We start from the raw sequence: 26,093 nt of genomic DNA on the forward strand, positions 1-26,093 counted from the left end.
GAGGAGGAACTGGGGAAGCTGCTTCCCGTCAGAGCTGAGGTGGAAAACCAGCTTTTTGTGCTGATCCGGAGCTGCAGTCCCAGCCCAGGCTTGGTGTCCCATGGATTAAGTGGCTCCCACGAGCATACTCCAGGGGCCACGCTGTGGACTATTGACCACTCCCAAGGCACATGCTGTGGTGGAGCTGCTGCCTCGGGCTGAGCAAAGCAGGGGGTACTTCAGGCTTCCTCTTCGTTTCATGTCTTTGGTCGAGGTAGGCCTGGCAGGGACGAGGTGTGAGGTGCGTGGCATCTTGCCCACGGGTGGTGAAAGGTTAATGAAGAACCGTGTGGCCCAGAAACCCACGGGCAGGGGTGTCTGGCGAGGCCAAGCGACTGTTTCACCACCTCCGACAGCATGAAGCCGGGTGTTTCTCCAGCACACGGTGCTTCCAGCTCTACATTTTCAAGGAACGCTTGCTCGGCTTTAATCCTTAGGTTTCCTCCCTGCACCCTTATTTCCCTGCTGGCCACGTATTTATCTCGGAAGACGGGATGAGCGAAAAGGCCGGGATGCCGGCGCTTCCCTACGCGGCTGCTTTGTGCATCCCTCCCCCGGGGCCGGTGCCCCGCGCCGTGCGCGGCCAGGCTGGAGCCGTGTTTATGAGGGCGCGGGTGCCCCCAGCCCCCCGAACCCCACCTTCCGCCGCGGCCGGGGGCGACGCGGGGCCGGGGCCTGCCCCGCCGGGGCGGCCCTTCCCGGCGCGGGGGCGGTGGCGGCCCCAGCCCGGCGGTGGGCACCGGCCCCAGCCCGCCGAGCAGCGGCCCCGCCGCCGCCGGTGCCGGCTTTTTGGCATCCCTAATCGCGGCTGGCCCCTGTGATTGGCTGCGCCGCTCTGACCCCGCTCGGGCTCCCGGCTGGGCGGATAAAAGGGGCCTGAGCCGGGGGCTCCCAGGCATTCCCGGAGCGGGCACCAGGGACCGCCGGCCGCAGCATGACGGGCAAAGCGGGCGCGGCGCTGGCCCCCAGCCTGCCCGGTAAGCCCAAGCCCGACGGCGCGGCCGCCGCCCCTGCCGCCCCGCCGCCGCCGCCTCCGCCGCCCCCCGCGGCGGGGGCCAAGCCCAGCTCCGGGCCCACCCCTCCCCGCTGCACCGGCTTCGGCATCCAGGAGATCCTGGGCTTGAACAAGGAGCCGCCGTCGCACCCTCGGGCCGCTCTGGACTCGCTGCCCGCCGGGCACCTGCTGGCGGCCCGCTCCGTGCTCAGCCCCGCCGGGGTGGGCGGCGTGGGCATGGGGCTGCTGGGGGCCGGCGGCATCCCCGGCTTCTACACCCAGCCCACCTTCCTAGAGGTGCTCTCCGACCCCCAGAGCGTCCACCTGCAGCCCCTGGCCCGGGCCCCCGGGCAGCTGGACAGCAGCCAGACGGCCAGCTCAGGTAGGCACGTCCCCGCTCCCCGGGGACCCCGCCGCGCCCCGCCAGCGCCGCCGGCAGCCCCCGGCAGCCGCCGGCAACCGGCGCCCCGGCGGAAGGCCCCGTGCCCGGCGGCGGAGCGGCGATTTCGTTTCGGTCCCGAGGAGGAGGACGGCGGCCGGCCGGCACAGTATTCCTTCTCCGTCCGGGGCCGCGGTCGCGGTGCAGTGGCACGGCCGGGGGCGCCCGGCCCCGGAGAGCGTGGAGCCCCGGCGGAGCGACCGCTCCGCGGCCCCAACTCGTTGCCGGGGAATTACGGCCGCTCGGCGTCCCTTCCCTAGACGGCAGCGGCCGGCCGCAGCCCTGCCCGCAGGCCCCGCGTTCAGGCTGCCTCGGGTCCCCCCGGAGCGGCCAGGCGGCAGCGCCCGGCCCCGGCGCCGGGGGCACCCCCCAGCCTCCTCCCGGGAGCGGCCGGGGCCGTCCGAGGCGGTGCCGGGCCGGGGCTGTGCCCGGTGCCCGCCGCCCCCGCCCGCAGCAGGGCCCGCCGAGCGGCACGGCGCCGGGGCCGGGCGGGTGGCGGAGCGCCGCGGGCAGGAGCGGGCCGGAGCGCGGGGCCAGCCCCGGCCGCCGCGGGCACAGCCGCGCGCACAGGCATTCGGGTCCCGGTTCCGTCCCTGGCTGCTCCTTCGGGGTGAAGCCGGCGTCGCCCTGCCCGTAACGTGGCCGACCGGGGCAGCCCGGGGGAGCGAGGGGCCACGGGCAGACAACCGGTCCTCCCGGGATAATTTTTTTATTATTATTATTTTTCTGGTAGCTCCATAAACCTCAGTTTCTCCCTCCCCGCTCCGGTGTTTCTGCGGGGAAGCCCGGGATTCCCGGGCTGGGGAAGGCGGCCGCGGGTGCCCGGCGGCGGGGAGGGGGCTGCAGCGGCCCCGTTTTCCTACGGTTTTGTTGAGCTTGCGGGGCTCTGCATTTTAGCAGCGAGACAACGGCAGCCCCGGCAAAACGACTCCGGGGGAAAGTGGGGAGAACGGGAGCCCGGTCCCGGCCCGGAGCCTTCCTTGGCGGGGGCGGATCGCCCCGAGCCGCCCGGACCGGCACCGGCGGCGGGAGCGGGAGCAGCGCTGGGGCCGCGCCGGGCTGGAGGGAGCGGCCAGCGGCGGGCCCCGTCCGCGGCGCGATCGCAACGAAACCTTCGGCCGGAGCCGCCGGAGGGAGCGAAGCCGCCGGGCCCGGCCCTACCCGGGGGTCTCCGGCCGGCAGGGAGCCCCAGCCCACCGCCGCTGCCTGTCTCTCCGCAGATTCCGAGGATGTCTCCTCCAGCGACCGGAAAATGTCTAAATCCTCCCTAAACCAGAGCAAGAAACGAAAGAAGAGGCGGCACAGGTAAGCGAGCGGCCGCCCCCTCGCCGGCTCCCGCCGCTCCCTCCCCAGGGCACCGGACACCCGGGAGCCCGGCCGGCCCGACGTCCCCCGGCCCGGAGAGCAATACCCCTCCCGGCACCGGCCACCCGAGAGCCCCGGCGCCCCTGCGGCTTCTCCCCAGGGCCCTTTCCTTTTTTCTTTCTCCCCATCCAAAATAAACGGGATTTGGGGACCTGCCTGTAGGGAGCGGGGGCATCAGCCACAGGTGGCATTTTATTTCATTTTTCTGCTTGCGGATCCAGGTATCCCGAGCCGCGAAGCCAAGCGGCCCGGGAGCATCTGGCCGGGATGCGGATCACCGGTCTTCAAGGGGAGAAAAAAATAGCATCAACCCGTCCAAAATAATCAAACCCATCCCCAATCTTAATGTTGCAATCTTAATATTGGCTGCCAGCAAGAGACATTTTCTATCCATTATTTAAGTATTTTATTACTTATAAATAAATGTTTTGCCGATAGATTAGTTGGGAATCAGACACAGCCTGCAGAGAAGCTGGAAAAAGCTGGTGAAATGGTTAAGGAAACGAAGATCCACTGGGGAGATCCGGAGGGGATTCGCTTTCCCCTCGGGAAGGGTCAGGGTAATAGACTTTGCCTGACTTCTCCCACAGTTAAAATGCAGCTGGATTGCCTGCACCTTATAAATAGGAACGAAAATTCTCGTGCTGGGTTCTGGCATTGCTGTGGCCGGAGGGTCAGGACAAAGGAAGGCCAGACACCATCCACCGAGGGTGATTTAGGAATAATTAAATCAATCCTGCCGCGATGCGGGAAGGGTGGATTAAAAGATGCCCCAGTGAAAGCGGAGCAGGATGCGGCGCAGAAGGAGACCGAGCATCCCAGGGGATGTCCTGCTATGGGTGTGCAACAGGAGGCTTGGTCTGGAGGGCTCATCCCAAACCCGGGGTCCCTCCCCCGGGAAATGCTCCAGTCTGGGTGCTCTCGGGTAAATACGGGTTCGTTTTCTTTGTGGACTGGACAGGGCTGGGTGAAAACACAGCAGGGGCTGGTGTACAGGTCGCGGTTTGGATGGAAGAGAGGAAACGAAATTCAGGTTTATTTTCAGTTCTGGACAGAAACAGACCTGCAACATCTAGCTGTAGCTGTGTATTCTGCACTAAACGGTTAAGACCTATAGTACCAAGAAAGGGCTGGGAGGTGACAGGCCACTGGTCTGCAGATAGCTGCAGGATAGGAACACCGAAAGGGATAGTGGACTGTGGATTGCCAAAGGGAAAGGGGTGAGAGCTAAAAGGGGGAAACTTCAGCTGGATGCCAGGTAAAACCCTCCCGCCAGTGAGCCTTGCGGGGCTTTGGTGCTTTGGTCGGAGGAGGGTGGAGGGGAAGGCTTGAAATTTAAACTGGATCAAAATGGGATTTTTTTATTTTTATTTTTTTTTGCGGTCCGACAGAGAGAAAATACACGAGTTAATGTGCCTCTGCTGTCCCTAGAGTTCACAGATTTTTCGGAGCTGAAGGAAAACTGTTTGAAAAGAGAATGGATTTGAGAGTGAATTTAAAGGAGGGTCTGATTGCAGGCAGGTCCCTTGCATTTGCATGCTGCTTTTGTTAGTAACGTTATCGATCTGGTGGAATCCTTTCGATTCGGAAGAGCGGAGGATATTTCTGAGATTTTCTGTTTATGCTCTCTGGAATTGTAGGGCTTTTCTGAAATTCAGATGTATTTCAGAAAAAGACTTTTTTTTCCTCTTTCCTTTCCCCTTCTGGGAGGTACATGTTTCTTAGTTTGATAATATATTTATACGTTTACTTTGAACAAAGGCTGCAATTCCTTGTTGGGGTTTTTTTTTGTTGTTTTTTTTATTCTTCTTCCCCGCCCCCCCCCCCCCCCCCCCCTTCGAGTGTTGTTAGCTTCTAATCAAAAAATGCGTTTTGTTTACCAGGGGGGTTGGAAGGTGGGAGTTTTAACCCTCGGGGGAGTGGAAGTGGTCCAAGACTTCTCATCCTTCCCCTGGAGAAGGGCTTTCATCCGTCTCGGCTTTCCAGCTGCTGATTTTTCAATTTGGTTGTCCCAAGCCGGGAACTGGCTGCGCAGAGGCGGGTTGGGCTGCTGCCCGCCCAGGGCGGTCCAGGAGGATTTCTAGAGGATAATGGGGTAATGCAAACTGGCAGGGAGCAGCTAATGGGATATCGGAGTGGAAGCCAGCAGGGTGAAGGCAGAGGAAGGGAGCTGACACTAGTGAAAAGCAGTGGGGAGCAGAGTGGATAAAACCTTTGGAGGATTCAGCCAAGGACCAGGGCTCCCGAGGAGGATTATTTGCTCATGGAAATTGAAGAGGCTGAGGACTGGCAGCTGGGGAAGGGCTCAGCACCTCTCCAGACAGGGTGCTGGGGGGATGCTGGTTTATCTCAGTGTGACTATCAAAGGGTTAAGAAACCTCTGGATGCAAGAGGAGGAGGGGGGTGGTTTTAAGCCAGGCCAGGGGTGGATGTGCTGTTGTAGGGGGGCTCTGAGAGAGGGACACCCCCAGGACCCTCACGAGAGGCAGCGGAGTCTGAGATGTAAGAGCAGCTGCCATCGCCGCTGGCTGCGGGTGCTCGCTGCTGGGAAGGGACTGTCTCCAGAGGCAAGTCCCTGAAAGGGAAGGTGATTTGTAACTGTTCAAAGCGCTGTCTTCTGGCATTTTCTGGTTCTCCTTTCACCCTGGCACCTGACCTTTTGCGCACAGAAACATGGGAGATGGGGGAAAAGCTATGTGTTTGCAGGTTACCCAGGTTTCTGTAGCTTCTGTGTCCCTGTCTCTGACTCTTCATCAGCTTTGCTGCTTCTTCTTGTGTTTTTTGATCAAAGAGTTTTACTCCCCTCAGGACAATCTTCACATCCTACCAACTGGAGGAGCTGGAAAAGGCCTTCAACGAGGCCCACTATCCTGACGTATATGCTAGAGAGATGTTGGCCATGAAAACAGAGTTGCCAGAAGACAGGATACAGGTAATCATATCTCTTGAACCCCCTTATCCTGCTCCTCTCAGCCTTGTTCATCCCTCCCTGAAGAAAAGACAGCAGCAGGGGAGGGCTGACACTGCTCTGAATAAACCTCCCCAGGCTGTCTACTCCCCTGCTTTCAATGGGTAGGCAGCCAGATCTTGGCAGATTCGGATCTGTTGCATGTCGACATGTGCTGTACGTTGGTGTGTTGTACCAGTGATTTGGGATATGCATAACAGAGGGAATCCTAAATCATTGAAGGGGAGCTGGTCTGCAAGGAAAGACCACAGCATTTCGAGGTGTTGGTGGCATAGGCAAGAAGACAACCTCCTGCAGACCGGGTCTGGGTGGGCAGTGTGGGAAGGGAAGAGCTCATCTCTGCTCCTTTGGGCACAGGAGGATGCACAGGGATGTTGTAGGCAGCTAGGACCGCAGTGTGGGAATGATGGGTGAGTCCCAGTGAGGTGTTTGCACCATCTCTGCACTTTCACTGCATTTGCCTCTTCAAGTGAAGCTTCCCTGAAAGTTTCTGGAGATAATTTTTGTTAATGATTTTTAATGTTTTGGGGTTTAATTGCATGCCAGTCCTCTTGTGCCACTGTGAGGAGGTAGAAGGAGGTGGTGTGGAGTATCGCCGCTGTGTGGTGAATCCTCCGGTGGTAAGGAGCAGCCTGAGCTGCGGGGCTGTGCCAGCTCCAGCCTTTGGTGTGCATGGAGCCAGTATGCAAGCAATCATTACAGTCCCGAAAGCCAGAGAAGATGTACAGCTGCTGTGTACAGCGCAGGAGGCACAGTGTGCTTGGACAGAACAAACGTGACGTTCACAAAGGCGGACTCCAGCAGCTTCTGCTGCCTCCCTCCTTCCCGTGCCCTGCTCCCGCCAGGCGGCTGCACAAGGCGCAGGGCTGTAATGGCCAAGCCTGGAACCCATTTTTGCTGGTGCAGGTGAAAACTGGCCTGGTCCCCTGCACAGTGGCAGTAGCCACCTCTGTGCCTGCTGCACAGGAGTTTCTGTAAGAGGCATTGGCCTGAGTGCCACGTGGTGTTGGGAGCATCTTGGTTTCCCTGGTTCCTTCTCCTGCTCAGTCTCTTGTGCATGCCCAGCACCTCCCAGTCTGTGGAAGGTAGCTCAGAGGGCACTTAGCAAGACAACACTGATGCTGGAAGCTGCTGAGGCATGACCCTGTGCAGGGACTGGGAGATGCTCCTAAACAAAAGTGCAGCCCTTTTCCCCTCAGTCCTGAGCCCCCCTCTCACCGCCCTCATTCTTGTGCTCAATCAAGAGTGATGTTTTTATAAAAGCAAGTTGTTCTTCTTATCCTGTTGTGCTGGCAGGACTCCTGCTGACCTAACAGCTTGTAGATAACCTGCATGCTGGCAGGATTTCCACCAGTCTTCAGAAATGATGGCCCATCATCTGAAATCCTACCTGACATATTAGGATTTTGCTCTGAGCAACAGGCCCTGATGCTTTGCCTCTAGAGAGAGTGAACTGGGTGGAGGGTCACTTCTGCACACGCAACCCTGTAGAGCATCAAGTGAAAAGGGGAGAGACCTGTCTGGAGTTTAGTGTTGCCTGTACCCACCATGTGATGCTGGGCTGGAAAGAATATCCTTTGGTTTCCCATAACGGACCTTTCCAAGGAAGAGGTTCATCTAGTGGCACAGTGTATGTTGAACTGCAGAGGCACCATTTCTCTGGCCAGAGCTGAGGGCCATAGGGGTGAGGTGGAGGGAGATGTTGTGGCAGACAGCGCAGAGCTGGACACTGCATGCACTGCTTCAGCATCTGGAGCATCCTGCTAGTGCTGAGACTCTAGTCTCGCTCTAATGTTCTATCTGATTTGGAAGTGAAATAGTGGCTAACGTATCTTAGCTGTCACTGACTTGCTGCCAGCATGTTACTCATCATCTGGCTAATGAACAACTGCCTGCTCTTTCTGTGCTGCAGTTTTTAAACCAAAGGAGCGCTCTTTACTGTGACTCCTCTGCCCTAGAGATCATGTTAGACTTGGACAGCAGAAATACCCCATGATGTGGCTGTTCTGAACATCACATGTTGCTGATGGTGCACATATTCTAGGAGAAAGTGCCTGTGATTAACACTTTTGCTCATGACAAACAGCAGAATTTCTGTGGCATCTGTTGTGTGAGAGCACAAGCATCCTGCGAGAGTGAGCATCAGGGTCACGTAGGAGTCCCGAGCACCACTGATCTTTCCCATGGGTCAGCACCTGATTGTCCCTTACCACATCTTCTATGAAGTTTCCTTGTCCGTACCTTTTTGTGTGTCACAAGCCATGACAAGATGATTCCCAGCCTTGGTCATGCTTCTTGATATTTCACCTTGTGTTCCTTTTTGACTTTAGCCCCTTTTGTACAAGTCTAATTCTTTCCCCCTTGCTATGATGTTCACGCTCTTGAAATACATTTAAGCTGTTTCTTCTCCTGACTGTCACTTTTGGTTGTCGTCATCGCTTCAGCAAGCTGTGATGATCTTTTCTTAAATCATTCTTCATAAATCTCACGCTAGTCTTAATCATGTGGCTGCTCTTCTGCAAAGCCCATTGTGCCTGCCAGTCTTCCTGGAGGTAAGGGACCACATGCCTGCAGCCGCAGGTGGGGTGTGTTCACAGCAGTTCAGCTGGACTTCTGAGTCCTTGCAGAAACACCCTTGGATTAGCACTGGTCTACTTGCTTCCATATTTACTTCTTTCTATTTATCTAATTCAGCCACTTCAAGCCTTTTTTAGACAGTTTGGGGTTTTTTTTTGTCCCTTCAGTGTTCTGGGTTTCCTATGACATTTTATTAACTGTGGCTAACAGGCATAGTAACAGCCTTACCAGCCCTAAGTTCCAGCCCTGAGTGAGCCTGGCAAGAGGTGGATGTTGGAAAAGAATATGAGAGCAGGGCAGCTACCTAGTGATACTCACTGAGTACTTTGACAGCCCCCTGGGATTCTGAACACATGTAAATATCTTAATATACTGCAGCAAGAAGTTCTGCAGCAGAACTGCACAAGTGAAATAAATCTTGCTTTGAATCTATTAGCATCATTTCATGCCCCTTGGAAGAGACAGCTGACAATGAATCTTTATTCTCTTCTTCATGATACTGATAATTTCATGCCACGGTATTTATTTTTTTTCTTGCAGGAGTTTCTAACTGCTCAAAGGAGTTCTGTATTTTTGCCTTTTCATTGTAGCTTGCAGTTCCTCCCATTTTTCAACATTGTTCTCTCCCTCTTGTAGGTCATTAATGAAAGTGTTTTCTTAGATTTTTGTGAGCATCACATGCTGTGGACTTTTACAGCATTTCTTGTGGGTTCCAACTGGCTCCACACCTAAGAGTGATATCTACCCCTTATTTTCATTCATGGAATTATTTCTCAGGAGGTAGTAGTCAAAGAGAAAGTAAATCACCTATGAAATTCAATATGAAAGTGAAATTCAAAGAGTGCAATTGAGAGAAAGATATATAGGAACTGCTTGCATGTAAAACCTTCAGCAGAACACTACAAATAGCCATCAGAGGCCGAGAAAGTTATTGGTTTGAGAGAACATTGGATTCAGAAAAAAATATTCAAACCTTCCATTTAAAGAGAGGATGAAAGTGTATTTTTTTTCAAGGCAGCACTCTTCCACATTGCATGCATCTTCCTCCCATATAGAGCTGACTGCTCCTGGTAGGAACATGAGCATCCTCTCATTGGGCAATGTGGGAAAAGAATTTAATTTCCCTAGTGAGACACTTTGCACAAGTCAGACCAGGTGTCACTGGGGCCATTTTGCAAGATATTGAAAAAGACTGCATTAATCAATGTATTTGAAAGAATACTCAGAAGTGTTGAAGTGCCTCTATTAGAATAAACACAGACCATTCTGTAAAGTCCAGGCGAGCGAAGTAGGTTCGTGTGGGGAAGTATATCCTTAACAGATGAATTGAAGTATTCAAAATGGCCTTAAGCTGACAAGTGTTCTGACACCTGACTTAAATCAGTGTGTTCCTCATAACAGATGCTCTTAAGTGTAATGTGTAGATTTTAGATAAGTTATCCCTATTGAATTTATTATGTGACAGTTCCAGACTTTGAACACCAGTATCTGCAATATTAAAGTTCAGTAACAGTTTGATTTGGGATTATTGAAACGACTGTGTATGTGTGTCATTACAGTATGTCTCCTACTGATCCAAAAAATTGATTAATCAGTATTTCCAAAAAATAAGGTCTTGACTGCCATTGTGGGGACATTAGATTTACCTTTTAAGGGAACTAATCAATTTAAAAAGAGAATAAAAATTCTAAAAATTGTCAGTTCTTGTTGTTAAATGACTGTATGGTAATCATGTGGATGAAGAATTTTGGGACAATTATTCACACAAGTAAAATTACTCACATAAGCAAAAGGAACCCCAAGGAGATGCTGGTGCTATGTGCGAGGAGTGGGGATTGTCTGTGTATCCAGCAAGCTCTGTCAGGCAGCTAAAGGGGTCAATTTTGGCTAAAAACAAACCAAAGCCAACTAAAACCCTAACTGAAAATGTATTGTTTTAGCTTCCATCAGATTAACACATTTCAGCATTGCTGTGTAGCCCTTTAGGAATTGAATGCGGATGGAGGAATCAGGAGGGATGGCCCTTCGGAGGGAAGCATTTGTACCAAGAGTATTTTTTCATAACAAGAGGCTTACCTTGCTTCAGTTTTGCAAAAACATTCTGTATTTAGAGGTGAACGTAATTTGGAAAGGTGCGAGGAACCTGTATTGCACAGAGCAAGAGCTCAGGAGTGAATGCACGGAGTCCCCTCAAGAAACAAGATAGAAAGTGTGAAGGAAAAATTGGTTTATGCCGCTTTAGCAGCCCTGTCTTCTCCCTCTGCCACCAGCTTTTCCTGCTTGCTGCACAGCGTTGAGTTGTGGTCCTAATCCCACGGTGTAAACGCGGAATGGGGCTGATTGCTCCATGCAGTTGCTGACCTTTCCTGAATCTGTGCCTGGAATGGCCACCAAGGGATTTCCTAGTGCTGCAGAAAGTAGTGGTGGTGGTGTTTTTTCAAAGCTTATGCTCGTCACTATTACTCTCAGTAAGTGAGGTCCTGTCTCTTCTTGCTAAAACTTTGGGTGACACGCTTAGAAGAGAGAAAGGCCAGCTCGAGGCGCGGTGCCAGCAGGTTCCCACCTCTCTATGCAGCACCTTCATGGAGATCATATAGCTGGAGGGAAATCAGCAGAGCGATCAGGGTGGGTGCAGGTACATTATCAGGGTGATAGAGAAGCTGGAAGTGTTGCTGCTGCATGAGCCAACCATTTCAATACTTTAATTTTTTTTTTTTAAGAATGCTGCAAGAAGTTAATCATGAAATAGAGCTGAGCAGCTAGTGCTGGCTACCTTTGCCAATAATTACTGAGCACTCGGGCGAGCCATGGCAGTGTGATACCAGATAAGGGTCATTAACTCCCCCTATGCTTTTAGAAATGTAGGAAGTGTACAAGTGAGAGTAATAAAACTAATCAAACTTACTGGCTTGGTGAGAATATTATTATGAGTGTTTCTCATGGCGTATGGTGCATCTCTGCCTCCATGTCTTTAATTGGTACGTGAGGAGTTCATCCACTTTGCTGCCTCTTCAATAACATGCTTGTTTAGTTGATCTAAATTCATATTCATTTCCATTTTTCAATTAAGAGTTATTTAATTTGGCCCTTTCTGTAATGGAGTGTTTTCATTACCCTTTATCTATGGCCCATTTTCAGTCCATGTGCTAGAACTTTGTTTACAAGTTAATTACCAGAGCTGCAAACAGAGGGGCTGGGTGATGGGCAAGAGCAGGGGCCCAGGCAAGCCTTCCCAAAGGGATTACTGTCTGGAAAGTCTTCGGACAGAGGAAAAAAATGTGGCAGGATACAGGAGGGAAAACGAAGGGCTGGGAACATCTCTTCAGGTGCAGGTTGCCTGCCCAGCTTGTGGGTTTTATTCTGCTACAGCTGGGGCTGTAGATGCAGTTTAAAAGGTGTTTTTTCAGTGCAGCAATGGAGCTATAGAGTTATGAGTTTTTTGTATACCCAGGTACCACTTTATCCCTTTATGTTTAGTCCCTGAGTTGCTTCAGCCAGCTTTAGCCACTGGCCAATTTTCTGTATGGGACAAAAAAACCCAAATAAAACCAAACTCACCCATCCTTGCCTTTGCTCTGTTCCTTGCAAGACGTTTCTGGCTGCCGCAGCATAAAGGACAGTGTGATTTTGGTGTGCTCCTCCACCATATCGGGAGGGAGATTGGGCTTTACAGCGACAGCTCCTTCAATCTCTCCATGGTTTGGAGATGCCGTCACCAAGGATCAGACACCCCCAAGTGCTGGGGCACTTAAGCTCCCTGTGAGAGGAAAGACAGGCAGGCAACGAAATGTGCTGTAGCCCATTGCTGCATCAGAGTGCCTTGGCAAAGACAAAGGACAATGAGGAATGGCTCTGCAGGCTTAATGCCAGGCTGTGACAACTCTTCCCCACGTTTATCCCCCTATTTTCTTAACAACAGTAGGTTAAGGGTAATGCTTCTCCAAGTTAGCTTAGGCGCCGCAGTTCCTCGATCGCTTAAGCTCGTCTGGAAATCTACCCGAAATCTCTGTGCTGGGAACACTTGCATTCACTCCTTCTTTTAATGATGAACTTTCTTTTCTCTCTTCTGATACTGCTGTGGTTTTTCACAACGGATTTAAAAGAAATAATTTGGCAGCCTAGCAAATTCAATAGTTAATTCCCCTCCAGCCTTAGGATGCCTGGCAGAGGGACCAGCTGATGGCTGTGTGTTCAGGTTTTCCTTTAATGACCTTTTATTATAAAGTTTTCTTCCTTTCCTGACTTTGAATAGAGATTTTTTTTTAACAGTTCAATAACAGAGGCACTTTAGAGACACGGTTAATTTACTCTCCCCTTTATTTCTTAATGGATCTATTTTTCTCTCTAGTGTTTATCTTTTACCCTGATAGATCTCAACAAGTTCTTCTGATTCTTCTCTGGCAGCACGAACATCCTCTGCCTTTTCCTTGCCCTTCTTTGTGGGTGGCGTTCTGCAAGCCAGTGCAGTGTTGAGAAGTCTAGTCCTCAACAGACTTACGGATGACCCTGATCTCCACACGTGTGAGGTTGGCAGGTTTGTCTGTGGAGCAGGAAAGAGAAACCGAGTTGGAGAATGAACTGTTGCTACAGTATCTTACAGCAAAGGTGGTTTCTAGAGACCACCTTGATCTGAGGCTGTGAGAAAGCATCAGGTGCTCTTCTGGCTACTCTCAGTGGTGTTGCCCTGGGAGCAGCAAGAGGTGTTCGGCTTAGGACTTGCCGAGTGTGAGAAGCACAGTTTCTCCCTACTTTCTGTGTCAGTGGGTTTCTGTTAGGCTCCTGACTGTCTGAGCAAAGGCAGAGCTGAAGCTTTGGCTAGTAGTTATAAGAGCTTTCAGCTGCAGCTTTCTCTGCAAATTCCTAGCAAGGAAACACAAGTGAAGCATTGCTTAGAGCTGGTCACCTTCCTGTGGCTTATAGAAAGGCCCATGGCATGCATGTTGCCCATTCATAAACATGGGGATTATGTCCCTCTGTTGACTAGAAGTGACCTGCTAACTGACTCCTGCCTGCCTGGAGCTAACCTGCTACCATGTGGATGAGCAGCAGCACTTTGCCAGGCTGGGTGAGCCCGTACCCGTGTTGCTCAGCCAGGCCAGTGCCACCAGGCTGCCCACCCATGCCTCTGGGAAGTTCCAACTCACCTGCAGCTGCAGGGTCAGCAGGGAAGTACCTTCTCATCCGTGCTACTCTTTCCTCTCTAAAGGCACTGCTTGGCTCACCTCTGGGGGCTGAACCACAAGTGTTGTTGGGAAACAACCCCTTGGAAGGATCTAGCCAACCCATCCATGTAAATGTACATGATGACTATCTGTGCCGGTCACTGTTCCAAGATAATTTGTTTTATGTCCACCAGGGGTTTCTGGTATCTCTAGGTCTCTTTGGATCTTTGGCTTCACTGCCATCCTTCCAACTCAGAGTCCCCCATGACTGCCATTACAGTACCCCACCATTTCTTAGACGATTGTGAATTTGTTGAGGTTATATGGTGACCATGACTGAGATCAAGGCTTCAGTGGCTAAGTGACAACTGAGGGAGGGTCCCCGCCTGGGTGATCTTGGCTTGGGTGAACTAAGCATGGGGGATACCTGGGAATGTCCTGGTGAGCTCGGTGTGCTGCCCTGGTGCGAGCAGCGTCCAGGAGCGGGTTGCACGTTGCCAGCTCTGCAGGTCACACCATTAGCTGTGCTGCGCACTAGCCCAAGCTGACAGTGTTGGCTGCAGGTGTCAGTGCCACAGCAGCAGCCAGGGCCTGCAGCAAGAGTCTTCTGCAGCTGTAAGGTGTCATGTGAAAACTCCTGGAGTCATCAATTACAAAAAAAGTTTAAGGGTATACAGGGCTGAGGTACATGTAGAGGTAGGAGCAGACACATGGTAGGAGTAGAGTGCTGAAGGGCCACCCCAGTGCAGCCAACATAACTGCCAGCTCTGACCTCTTGGGGGGTGGTCGGGGACAGAGCATGGTTCTGGCTGGGTCTTTGGCTGTGGTGGTCCTCCTCCTTCCCCAGATTCCCGACAGCCTAGTGAAGGATTTGCTGACGTTGGGTGATTAGATATCTCTTATTGCATGAGGCAAGTAATTGCAAACAACATCCTTACCATGTATCTTCCTAAGGGAAGATTGTAAAAGACTACAACTTTCTCCTTCTGGTGCTCAGTCCAAGCTGCTGCATGGGAACTTATTACAACATGCTGCAATATATTTTAATACATAACACATTTCTGTAGGTATCTTCCAGCTAAGGCTTCAACGCACCAAGAGTTCCTGTGCATTGGTGAGCCTGTGCTGTAGCCCTCAGGGGGCTTTGTGGGCTGCCCCCTACAAAAGCCTTATCTTGGGAAGCGGTGGGCACCAGGTAGTGCTGTAGATACCATCTCCTGCTGGTGCACAGCCTCTGGCTCCTACATTTTTTTCTGGAAAACCCCAGAGCACACGTTTGCCCTTTGCTCTGTGTGTATTAATAAAGGAAAGGGCAACATCCAGCTGCTTCTGGCATGCAAGGGACAGCCCCAGAGCATGGGCAGTGCTCCACAGCCTCTGAGGAAGGCTGGCATCCCAAGCTTTGATTTCGGTGCCCATTGAAAAGCACCATGAAGGGAATGTGACATTTCTTCTCCAAGTGCTCTGTCTTGCCTTGCTGTAACGCGAAAGTGATAATATGGTATGTCCCCACATGGTCACAGGGTTCATCGCATATGGTTGCTTATGAAGACCTATGCTAAAGTTTCCTCTGTGCCAGAGGACCTGCAGAACAGGGGGGAAAAGGAAGCAAAATGAAATTACACAGGCAGGATAGCAGCTTGGTTAACAGAGCCAGGCATTGTGAGCACCCAAAGGATGGTGTGCAGTATCACCCTTTGTGACAATGACAAATATCTCCCTGGGTTTGTGTGGACTAGGATGACAGGTGCACTCTCACCAAGCTTTCATGTGACTATGAAGCACCCACGACCCTGATGTTTTTCCTGGTTTTCAATTAGCATTAGGAAAAGGGGAATTTGGGTGTTTATCTGCCATGTCCCAGCATCTGGCAGCTTATATGGAGCTGTAGCTCCAGCTAACCTGCTGGTCAGCTGGCATCATGGTCTGGCCGTGATGAAATCAATGTCTCAAACTGCATTTGCTGTGCAGATGTGTTGCACAGATCAAGCGTGTGCTGAACCACTGATCTCACTATACCTACCATGCACGTTGTGTGCACACTTTTCCTTTGGGGAAGGTGGGAGCCCTACACCTGATGATGTTCTCCACTCTTTGAAGGTTACAACAAGTGAGAAAACATGTCACCACATGAGGTGACAAGGCTAGGTGAAAACCTCAGATTTGCCAAGGGGACACAGCTGAAGATGTCTTCCCTGGTCAAAAGGGATTTTACAGCTTTGGCTGCATAAAGTCAGATAAATTGCAATAAGTAGCAATACTTGGCCTGCATAGTGCTTTTAAGAGCACAATTCAGCAGGACTGGTGGCATGTGGCACAGTAATAGCATGTACATTTTTGTGCGTGCCATATTGAGCTCATATTCAATTGTGCCCTGTGCTACTTTAGCTTAGAGGAGGCTCAAGCTTGGATGAACCATCGTGTCTTTGCTTGAGAGGGACAAGTACTGTCTCCCTGTCTCACTGAGCTCATCTCACTATGTCTGGTTGGACCTGTGAGCTGGGTGCATCAGACATGATGCCAGCTATTACCAGGAAGGGCTCTTGCCATGCTGTATATGGGAAAAGCTCTTTCTAATGTGAGCTCAGAAAGCTCTTTCCCAGTGTTTAGTAAGAGGAGGGATGATGAGTCCTGCAATCAGCCATGCAGCCCATGTGCAACCTTTACTGCTCTCATTTAGCTTCATACCCACTTTACACCAGCCATAGAAAGTGATGTCACCATAAACGGTGCCCATAATTTTGACATTACATTTGAAAAGACAGCAGTAAACCATTTCCAGGCTTATGCAAGTGGTGCAGTCTCCACCAGCAGCCAGGGGACAGGAAACTTTCCCGAAGTGATTGCTACAGGGGAGGGATTTGAGGAAGTCCCAGAACCCAGTCAGACCTTACACTCTTGTGGCACTTCATTAAAAAGCCCCAGGGCCCATAAGTGCAGACGGGGCCGTGGTCCATGGAAGGTATGAGGCCATTCTTTGCAGTGCTGACAACCTCAGATGCAACCCTGCCAGGGCCACCAGCCCTGTCCGATACGAGGGTGAGAACACAGCTGTTTTTTCAAAGGAAGTTTTCAATTTGACTGCTCTCATTGTAGAGTCTTGCGTTGGAAAGAAAGACGGTAGAAAGGGAGATGTGTAGTTGTCAGGAAGAACTGTGTGCTGGGATGGCAGCAAGGTCCTGGGCATGGGGGTGAGCTGGAGGTCTGCAGCAGGACCCACCAAAGAGCTTCAAGTGGGGAAGTGACAGTTATGCTGCTGGGCATGATTTTAGGACCAGCATTCTGCTGTAAGGGGGATGGTGGGTCTGACCAGGTTTTTTTAGTCCAGAAGAGGGGAAACCAGTATGCAGACAGAGGTGTGAGGAGCTTGCACTGAGAAACAGCTCCTCTGTGCCGATGCATTGCTGTGCTTACAGAGAGGATCAGTCCAAAGCAGCACGGTGGGGAAAGGGACAAAAGCAACTACAGAGTGTTGGTGTAGATGTCTGAATGTTTTCCATGGCAGTAAATGCTACAGAGGGAAGAGATCTGGTGGATGAATGTGAGAAGTTCCGCTTCTGCACAGTTCAGCCCGAGATGTCTGGATCCCTGGGAGAAGGGCATGGTGCTGGATGGACACGGGTGTGTTGGGTCAGAAAGCCACCAGCACCATCACATCAGGTGGGACCATGACAGCAGATTACAACCCAAGGCAATGTCACAGAAGTTCAGAAAGCTCCCAGGCTGCCTGGCTGGGCAGGACAGGGTTTCTCTGCTGTGTCCTCACTTGAAGAGCTCAGTTTCAGAAATGGCTTCTTTTCGGGGATCGTACAGAGTGACAGCTTGGCTCCCTGAAGCTGAAGGTTTGCTCCAGGGGAATTATCAGACAGCATGGAAGAAGTGCTGTTAGTCCATGGGCAGGGGACATGGTCTCAGAGTTGTTGCTGGAGGAATTGGGATTTTGGCCCTTGCCTTAGTTGCTGGCTTGCCAACAGCCCTGTGTGGCTGCTCCCTGCAGCCTGGCAAATGCATGTGCTGGTGGGGCAAGTAGCTGGTGTGTCCATGTGTCTGTGTCTGTGTGTCTGTGCCTGTGTGGACGTGCATGTGTGTCTGTGCATGTGTGCCTGTGCCTGTGTGGATGTGCATGTGTGTCTGTGCATGTGTGGACATGCATGTGTGGACGTGCATGTGTGTCTGTGCATGTGCGCCTGTACATGTGTGTCTGTGCATGTGTGGACATGCATGTGTGCCTGTGCATGTGTGGACCTGCATTTGCTTGTGGCCATCTAGTGGACATTGCAGCGTGCACTGCTTCGGGCTGGGACCATCCTGTGCTCCGTATTGCTCGTTATTTGAAAGACTCCTGTCGAAATGCTATGTCAAAGGCAGCGTGTGAGATTTGGTGAAGCAAAAATTCCCCATTACCTAGGCCAGAATTTTCCTTTAAGAGATGAGGAATGCTTGGACAGGGAAAATAACATTTTTTAATTAGAAAGACAAAAAAAGGTCACTACCAATTCTCCTGTCTGTGTGCCCCAGCTTGAAAAGTAGCAGTCAAGAAGACAAGTGTAACCAGTGAAAATTTTAGGTTGAAACAATACAGAAACAATACCCAGTAACTCCCTAGATGCTTTAAAACATCCCTTTGCTAATTCAGATCCCTGGCTCACGGCCAGCCTCAGGGCGATTTCTCTCTTTAGCAGACAATGTTTCAGGAGCTGATTAGGTAAACAAACTAACTAACATGATGAATGCGAATAACAAGGACACATCGAGTCTCACGTCTCTTTGCAAAATGAGAGATTCCTACTACTACAATTTGCTCTTCTGCATCATCAATAATCCAAAGAAGTATCCATCATAATTTGTGGTTCAGAGGAGGGAACTGGCAAGAATAACCTTGCCAGTCTTGACTCTGAAATGCTGCAACCCTGTGGTGGAGCACAAAGGGCCTCAATTTTAATTGCTTTGGGCAGTGGGCACTGAGGGTGAGAACTGGATGATGATTAAGGTTAAAAACATCCCCATTTATAAGGCTTTGCAATACTGCTGATTTTGGTAAGGGAGCCTCAAAACAACAGGCACGTGGAACAAAGATCCAGGAGATGACACTGAAGGTGCTGGTGTTTGCTGCTCTCTTGGCTCATAGACTGTGGCTGCTCTTGGAGGAGACAGGTCAGTGGGGTTGGAGTGTGATGCTCAGCTCTAACCAAATGATAGACATTGAGCTGATGGGCAGGTCCTCTCTGAGAGAGGTGTTACATTACCACCCTCTGTTTTTCTGCTTTAAATTGAGAGCAGGTTTTGCAAGGTGATGGATTTTGGTCTTGCAGCTTTTCTATGCCTAGAAGACCAAAATCCATGGATATGGAAGAGCCTGTGGTTTCTGCAGGGTGTGCAGGCATACCCAACCGGCAGCATGCAATCTGCAGTGAGCATCACCTTCTCCTGCTGCTGGTGCACGGAGGGTGTCTGGCAGCCTTCTCAGAGGTGTGGTTGGCTGCTGCCCCGGCTCCCCACAGCAGTGACTGTCTGAGATCCAGCACTTGGTGTGCCAAGGACAGCACTTGCAGAGCCTCAGGAGCAGCCTAGGAGAGGGCTTTGGGCTGCTAAACAGCAAACGTGCATGCATGGCCTGAACTTAGATGCTAACTCATCTGGTGGATAGCAAGACAAACCTGTCCTCTTTACTCTGTTGTCCATGTTTTGAGGATAGGGTTCTTGGAACAAGCTTCCCATGTTTCACAGAAGGTGCTTGTGTGATAATAAAAAGCTGTAAATCGTCTTAAGATGTAGCACATTGGCCCAAAAGACACCTCTGTGCATCAGGTTGTGATAGCTTTGTACAAACATCTGATGTGCTTCATTCTAAAATTAATCACGAGATTTCACCATCGCTCATGAAGTGGTGGAAGCACAAACGCTGTCTTTTCACCATACCCTGGGCTGTGCAACAAAGAGCCAGATGAAAGCAAGTGAGAAGGCAGGCGTGTGGTACACAGCCATGTCAATAAAGCATTTCACAAAGCTGAGCTGATACACGTGATGGGAAGGGACAAGAGGAAACGCGGACAAACCTAAACATCGCTTGAAGCAGACTGAATTTTACAGAGCCAGAGGAAGTTGTACAGTAGGCATCTCCAAGCAAAGACAACAAGCAGCCAAGGAAGACACGGAATACCAAAACCATGAGTAAAATGTAAGTGTAAGGGCAAAACCCTCTCCAGGAAAAGTGAGGTGCCAATAATACATAACTGCATACTTGGAAGTTGTAGCTGATGTACCAACACAGCCAAAAATACCTCAGAATTGCTAAAACTGATGTGTAATTCAGCTCAGAATCAAGGCACAGGAAAATTTTGGTAACATCAAGAAACTTGAAGCAAGCAGTGAGATCTTCTCCCAAAAGAAATCCCCACTGATAGCGCCATCTGAATGAGGGCAAAATCCCAAGAACAGGTCACGGTGAATAATTCTGCTGATCTGAAATGACGTGGGGGCTGCCACTGCCCTGCTGAGCTCTTCCCTCTGAGCTCCTCTGGACAGGCTTGTGGCAGAGGTGTGGGCTGGGGTCTATCCCAGCAATATTCAGCACTGAGCACCATTGGTTTCACGCAGCTTCATGCCTGAGATGAAGATAGGGCTCCTGGTATTAAAGCAAGATGGTCAGTCCTCCTGATTTCTGTTCTTCTAGAAATACTAGGATTTCAGATTTTCCTTTTTCCTAGTGAAAACCAAGAGGAAAAGCCCGTCAAATGACAAAAAGTGGTTTGGGAAATCTCAGAATGATCTTACTGAGGTGTTGATGTCATTTTGATTTTCCCATTTGGCTTTAAAGCATAGATTCTGCATGTCTTAGGAGGCTGAGATTAAAATACAGCATTCAGAAGAAAGTCATAGATAATTTTGATTACACTTCCACTGGCCGGATGCAGTTTTTCCTGTGTGATTGAATCAGCATTTTTTGATTGAAAATTTTCCATCAGCTCAAATCAAAACCGGGCTGCCAGCTGGCAAAGCTTCTGCTGGCTCTGACATTCACGTGGCCCTGCCGTGGGAAAGGGGATGCTGCAGGGCAGCAGGTTTAGTGGCAGTGGGCAGAGCTGAGGCAGGCTGAGACCTGGTGGGGAGAAGGGCAGGGGAGCATGAGGCACGGGAGAAGATGTTTGGGGCATCAAGGCAGGAGGGAGGGGAAAGGGAGAGGTGGCAAAAGCATCAGTGAAGAGGTAGCAGGGTAAAAGAGGATTGAGGAGAGTTTAAAAAGTTAGCCACTTGGTACTTAATGGACAAATCTCTTCTTGGCTGAGATCCCTGTGTGGCAACTGGTGACAAAAACAGCTGTGCAAAGCCAAGCCCTGCAGGCTGCTCTGGGTACATGGAAAGGTGTCACTGCAGCCCCGGAACAGGGCAGATTTGCCAGTGCCAGCTCTTGGGTTGTGCAGGAATTTCTCCCTAAGCCAGGGAAGACAGAGAGGAGTTAGTTCTGTGGCAAGAGATGTGACTGGACTGGTTTATCCAGGGCAGAACAGGCAGGGTCCCTTTCCTGGCCCCGCTGGGGTGAGCTGCCCCCTCACAGCATGGAGGTGACAGGGGTGGCTGCCCCATCACCCCGGTCTGGTGGGTGAGAAGGAACCGCAGGGGTTTGTGCTGAGGCTGGAGCAGAGCGAGCCAGTCCCAAGGCTCTGAGGGTGGGAGGAGCACATGGCCTGGAGTGAGCGACCCTGCCAGCATCCTGCTGACCGCACAACCAGGCAGACCCGTGTGTCACAGGCATGGAGGAACGGGCGGAGAGAGGGAGCTGTGTGCTCCTGAGGGTCATTGCTCAGGCCCAGGTGGATTTGCAGCCATCCATGGTCCAGGGGTTACATATCGGCAGTATGAAAGTGTAAATCAGACTGCTTATCATGCAGAGGAGGTGATTTGTGGTGAAGCAGCTGGGCTGTAAAATCCCCTCTGACATGCACAGAGTGTATTCTGCTGGGAGAAGCTGGGATCACAGCCGCTGGGACCACCACACTGCCCACCCCACAGAGCTCCCTGTGGGACCAGGCCAGCCAGGCTCCCAGGAATGGTCAAGGCTGGCTGTCACCAGCACTAGCAGGCCACCCGCCTGCCCTGCAGCTCTGGCAGTTCCCCTCTGCACAGGTAGAAGAGATGAGCTTGCCTTGCCAGCTGGGAGCAGGACATTCACTCCGCGGCATCAGTCTCGTGGTCCCCCCAGCAGAGGTGGGGGTTTGCCCCAGTCCCCCAGTGCTCCCCACCACAGCCTGAGCTCCCCCACAGCTGCGGGTGGTGGGGACAAGAGAGGGTTAAGCTGTCAGCTCTGTAATGTTAAACAGGTGTCAAAGGCACCTCCATATATCTGCAGATTGAAATCAAATTCTTTGCAGTATAAAAAGATAAATTACCCAGGCGATTCCCGCCTCATCCCACTCATCAGGCCAGCGCCAGACGGCAAGCAATTTTTTTTTTTAATGTGCTAACGACCTAATCAAGCAATCAAGTCGGAGAAGATTGCAGAGTGACCCCGAGCATCCATCTGCCAGAGAGACCCTGCCATTCATTTCCATTCTGCCGTATACTTTCCGGGAAAGGGAGGGAAAAAATAGAAAAGAAAAAAAAATCCTAAACAAATTAACACCCAATTTTCTGTGAGTCTAATTAGTTAAATGAGGAGGTGTTTGGGGTGTCCGTGGGGAGGGAGGGGCTGCCTCTTGGAGAGGGGCCTGGTAACTCCATGGCATTAATTAGCACAGGTCAATGGCGTGGTTCCCTGGGGACCAGCTGCTTTAATTTCCCGTGATATTTCAGTGCCTGAGGCCCATCGATTCAAACTGAAATTAACTTATTTTTCAATCAGGCCTGGGCTGCCCCTGGGGCTGACTCTTCCTTTGCCTCCTTCTGAATAGACCTCAAGCAATTTTTCATCTAAAGCTGATGCCTCTGCTTGGTGGGAAGGGAGGGGAGCTGGGGAGGGAGGAGGGCGAGGGAGACAAGAGGAATGGAAATCGGAGAGAGAGCGCTAATAGATTTCTGCGAGCATCCCCCCCACCCCCGCCCCACCATCACCGCCCGCCTCTCTGCTCGCTGCCCCCCAGGTCACAGCTCAGAGATTATTCTGCCAATTTTCTGAGAAGATGAGGGGCTTTTCAAACTGGGAATTCAGGGCGAAGCGCACAGATCAGCTTCCCCCTTCTCCCACCTCTCCCGAGCATCCGCCCCCATCCCAGCCCTCCCCGCAGGCACCGCTGCCCGCAGCCCTGTGCTGCAGCGTAGACACCCAGTAAATAATGAAAGAAAATCCCAGGCACGAGACCCAAAAGCCACTAGGAAAAGACACCGTGATGGCAAATTAATTACATCCTGCGGAGAGGGCTGGGACCTGCTCTCATACTTGGCCCTCACCACTCGTGCAAGGGAGGAAGGGAGAGATACGCAGCGGCTGTTGCGTGGGGGAAGAGGTCGCAGTGCTTTCAGGATGAGCATCCATGCATCTGACTTCATGCCGCTGCAGAAGCACACAGGTGTTCCCATGGGGGAAGAGGACTGACACACCTTCTCCCCAGAAACAACCCATGTCCCTCCTTGTCGCCTGCCCCAGGTTTGGTTCCAGAACCGCCGGGCCAAATGGCGGAAGAGGGAGAAGTGCTGGGGCAGGAGCAGCGTGATGGCTGAGTACGGGCTCTACGGTGCAATGGTACGTCACTCCATCCCGCTGCCCGAGTCCATCCTCAAGTCTGCCAAGGACGGCATCATGGAGTCCTGCGCCCCTTGGCTCCTGGGTAAGAGAGCAGCCACCTTCACGGGGGATGGCAAGCGGGTCGAGATGCGGTGGGGGTGATGCGAGGGAGAAATCAGAGCCATATGGAAAACATGGGTGGAGGGCAGTGGGGCAAGGTCTCCCCGCCCCGCCCCCCTCCATCCCCTGTTCCCCAGTGGCCCTTGGCAGTAGGGTCTGACTGCTCATCCCAGATCCCTTGCTGGTCCTTGAATCCTGACCTGCGAGACCTGGCTGGGGCAGGAATTTTCCCCCATGCTCAGGCTGGCCTCCTGTGCCACGAGCATCCCTTGTGCCCAGCCCTGGAGTTGGGGCTCCCACCGGTGCCCAAGGCAGGAGGTCATCCCACTCTGACTCCCCCAGCCCTGTCACGCTGTGTGGGGAGCCGGGACCCTCAAATGCCCTCTCCTTGCCCCACATCCCAGTGCAAGCACCCTGCTCCCTCCTTCTGCTCTCGGCACCTGGGGGAGCTGCATTTCTGCCTGGTTTCGCTTGGTTTTCTGTGCAGACATGGAGGTAGCAGCCACCCTACTATGCTCCTGCTCTTTGCTTCCCGCTTTCTGACCTTTCAGGCTGGTTCTGCCCCAAAACTAGTGTCTGGCTTCTTGACGGTGGGCTGTCCTGTCCTTCCATCTGTGTGAAACTGAGAGAGGCAGAGGGGTGGGCTGTGTGAGGAGCAGGTTGACACAGGAATAGGCGATGGGGGAAACTCCCTCCCCAACCTCTGTGTAGCTCAGGCAGCTTGGCTGCTGTCTGAGACCCTTGTCCCCACATGGGGACAAGTTAGCTTTAGGTTCACAGAAAGAAATGAAGGGGAGAGCGATTACAGAGCTTTGGGGCAGCCCTGAGGCCACGGATGGCAGGCTGGGCTGCCCCAGCAGGCAGCTGCCTTGCCTGGGCTGCCCTCGCCGTGACTGCTGCGTGAAGCGAGGGTTTCTGCTTTTCCTTAATTCTGGCCTCTCTTTATCTTTGCTGTTTTCAGTTCAAGATGGCTTTCCCATGCCCAGGCGCTTTTCTAAACCCGAATACCAACAATTCTTTTTAGGGATGCACAAAAAGTCTCTGGAGGCAGCGGCTGAGGCGGGGAGGAAGACGGAGGTGGAGCGCCAGGCCCTGCCCAAGCTTGACAAGGGTGACAAGGAGGAGAGGGGGCCCGATCCCAAAACCACCATTTCCCAGGAGGAACTGAGAGAAAACAGCATTGCTGCCCTCAGGGCCAAAGCTCAGGAGCACAGCACCAAAGTCCTGGGGACCATCGCCGGGGACACCCCGGCCCCAGGCAGGAAGCCGGAGACAGGGGAGGAGGCAGCAGCGGTGGAGGATGAGAGACAGATGGAGAAGTTGAACTCGTTGCAGAAGGAAGAGAAGCTGATCTAGGGGAGGAAGAGGTGGCGGAAGCCAGCCCCAACAGACACTGTGTCCTCTGGGGGCCGCGCTCCCCCTCGGACCGCCAGGCCCCCCCGGCTGCCCCTGCCGGGGAGCAGGGCCCTGGTCTCTGCATTTGGGGCTGCCTGGCAGGGGTGCCCCCACCTGCTCCCCTCGAGCATACCCCTGCCCCTTGCTCCTCTGCCCCGCTGGGCCTTCCTCACCCCCTCGCCCCTTCCTTTTGGGGTACTGGGAAGTGTCCCATCGTCATCATCACCCAAGTGGACACGGAGGGTCTGGGCCCCTCTGGCCTCGCTGACCAGCTCCAGGGCTCTCTCCTGCTCCAGCCCCAGCCCCCATCTGCCATCTCTGAGCGAGCCTGTCCCCTGCCACCATGCCCTCCCTGGTGCACGTCTCTCCCCAGTGCTGCCCAGGCCCCTTCCCACGGCACCCTGTCCCACCATGCCCCAGGCAGACCCACCACCTTCCCCCAGCCATCACCTCTGCCTCTGGCCCACGTGGGACAAGCCCACGGCAGCATGTGTATGACATGGTGACTCTCCATCCAGGGTGGTTTGCACCTTCTGCCCATGGCAGACCTGGCGCTGGGGTCTGGTGGGAGGGGGCCGCAGCTTCAGACCAGTTGAGTTTTGCCTCCATTTGGCAGGAAAAAGCAGGTTTAGCCTGTGGACACGACACCCTGGTCCCACCTGGCACCCCGAGATGCGGCCCCAGCCCACATTGCTGGCTCCTGCAGGGCTGGCCACCACAGCCAGGTCTGGCTCTGCCCCGAACGCCAAAGCCCTGCGCCCCTGCAGGGGGGCTGAATGGCAAATTTATTTACTGAATACATTATTCCAGGAGAGACAACAACAGCCGCCCAATGTATTTGCTGAATTAAATTTGTCCAGCTCACCCTCTGAGTGTTAAAGGGAATGACAGCCATGCACACCCACCCCGATTACACCCTGTAACGTGTACATACGTATCCCAGCTTGCTCCACACGAGTACATGCAGACCCACACAGCCAAACCTACTCCATGGTACCATCACCTTCCCATCCCGGTAAGGTGCTATTCCCCCCCGAAAGCCGTAGGACAGTGACTTCCAGGTGACCCTTCTGTCCTGCTTTCAGCTGTGAGCACCCTTTCCCCAGAGCTACTGTTTTTCTTCTGTCAACGGTTAGGCCCCTCCATCCTGCCCTTGTTTGTCTTTGTCCCCCAGTCGTTTGACGTGTTAGATGATAGCCCATGGTGTGTAAATAATGTATATACAGTGAGAAAAGAATTCAGTATTGAGGTGTTTGAGATATGGAGCTGTAACAACTTCTAGTCATCCAGCATCTGTGATTTATGTGCCATTTTCTGTAAAGATATGAACCAGAATAAAACTAAATGGGAATACTGTGTATGAGTCTGGTCACTGA

The 26,093-nt window shown here is 52.5% G+C and overlaps 1 protein-coding gene across 2 annotated transcripts; it reads left to right on the forward strand.

Annotated features, from left to right (window-relative positions):
• The first annotated feature begins 766 nt into the window (after nt 1–766).
• Nucleotides 767–26,075, forward strand: VSX2 (visual system homeobox 2). 2 transcript variants are annotated; one of them, XM_055716199.1, is made up of 5 exons: nt 767–1,415; nt 2,693–2,777; nt 5,646–5,769; nt 23,125–23,305; nt 24,284–26,075. In XM_055716199.1, the coding sequence occupies exons 1-5, from the start codon at nt 974–976 to the stop codon at nt 24,676–24,678; spliced, it is 1,227 nt and encodes a 408-aa protein (XP_055572174.1). In that variant the 5' UTR covers nt 767–973; the 3' UTR covers nt 24,679–26,075. The 2 variants fall into 2 exon arrangements, with proteins under 2 accessions (XP_055572174.1, XP_055572175.1); XM_055716200.1 differs by having other exon boundaries at nt 774–1,415; nt 24,347–26,075.
• Nucleotides 26,076–26,093: the final 18 nt, after the last annotated feature.

Source organism: Falco cherrug, chromosome 7 (assembly GCF_023634085.1).
Source record: "Falco cherrug isolate bFalChe1 chromosome 7, bFalChe1.pri, whole genome shotgun sequence".
NCBI lineage: Eukaryota > Metazoa > Chordata > Aves > Falconiformes > Falconidae > Falco > Falco cherrug.

Bases quoted from the DNA above. Each gene is read 5' to 3' on its own strand.
- VSX2 (XM_055716199.1), top strand. From the start codon at position 974: ATGACGGGCAAAGCGGGCGCGGCGCTGGCCCCCAGCCTGCCCGGTAAG. The intron at 5,770-23,124 runs GTAATCATATCT...CGCCTGCCCCAG, and splicing joins TGCCAGAAGACAGGATACAG to GTTTGGTTCCAGAACCGCCG. The intron at 23,306-24,283 runs GTAAGAGAGCAG...TGCTGTTTTCAG, and splicing joins CTGCGCCCCTTGGCTCCTGG to TTCAAGATGGCTTTCCCATG.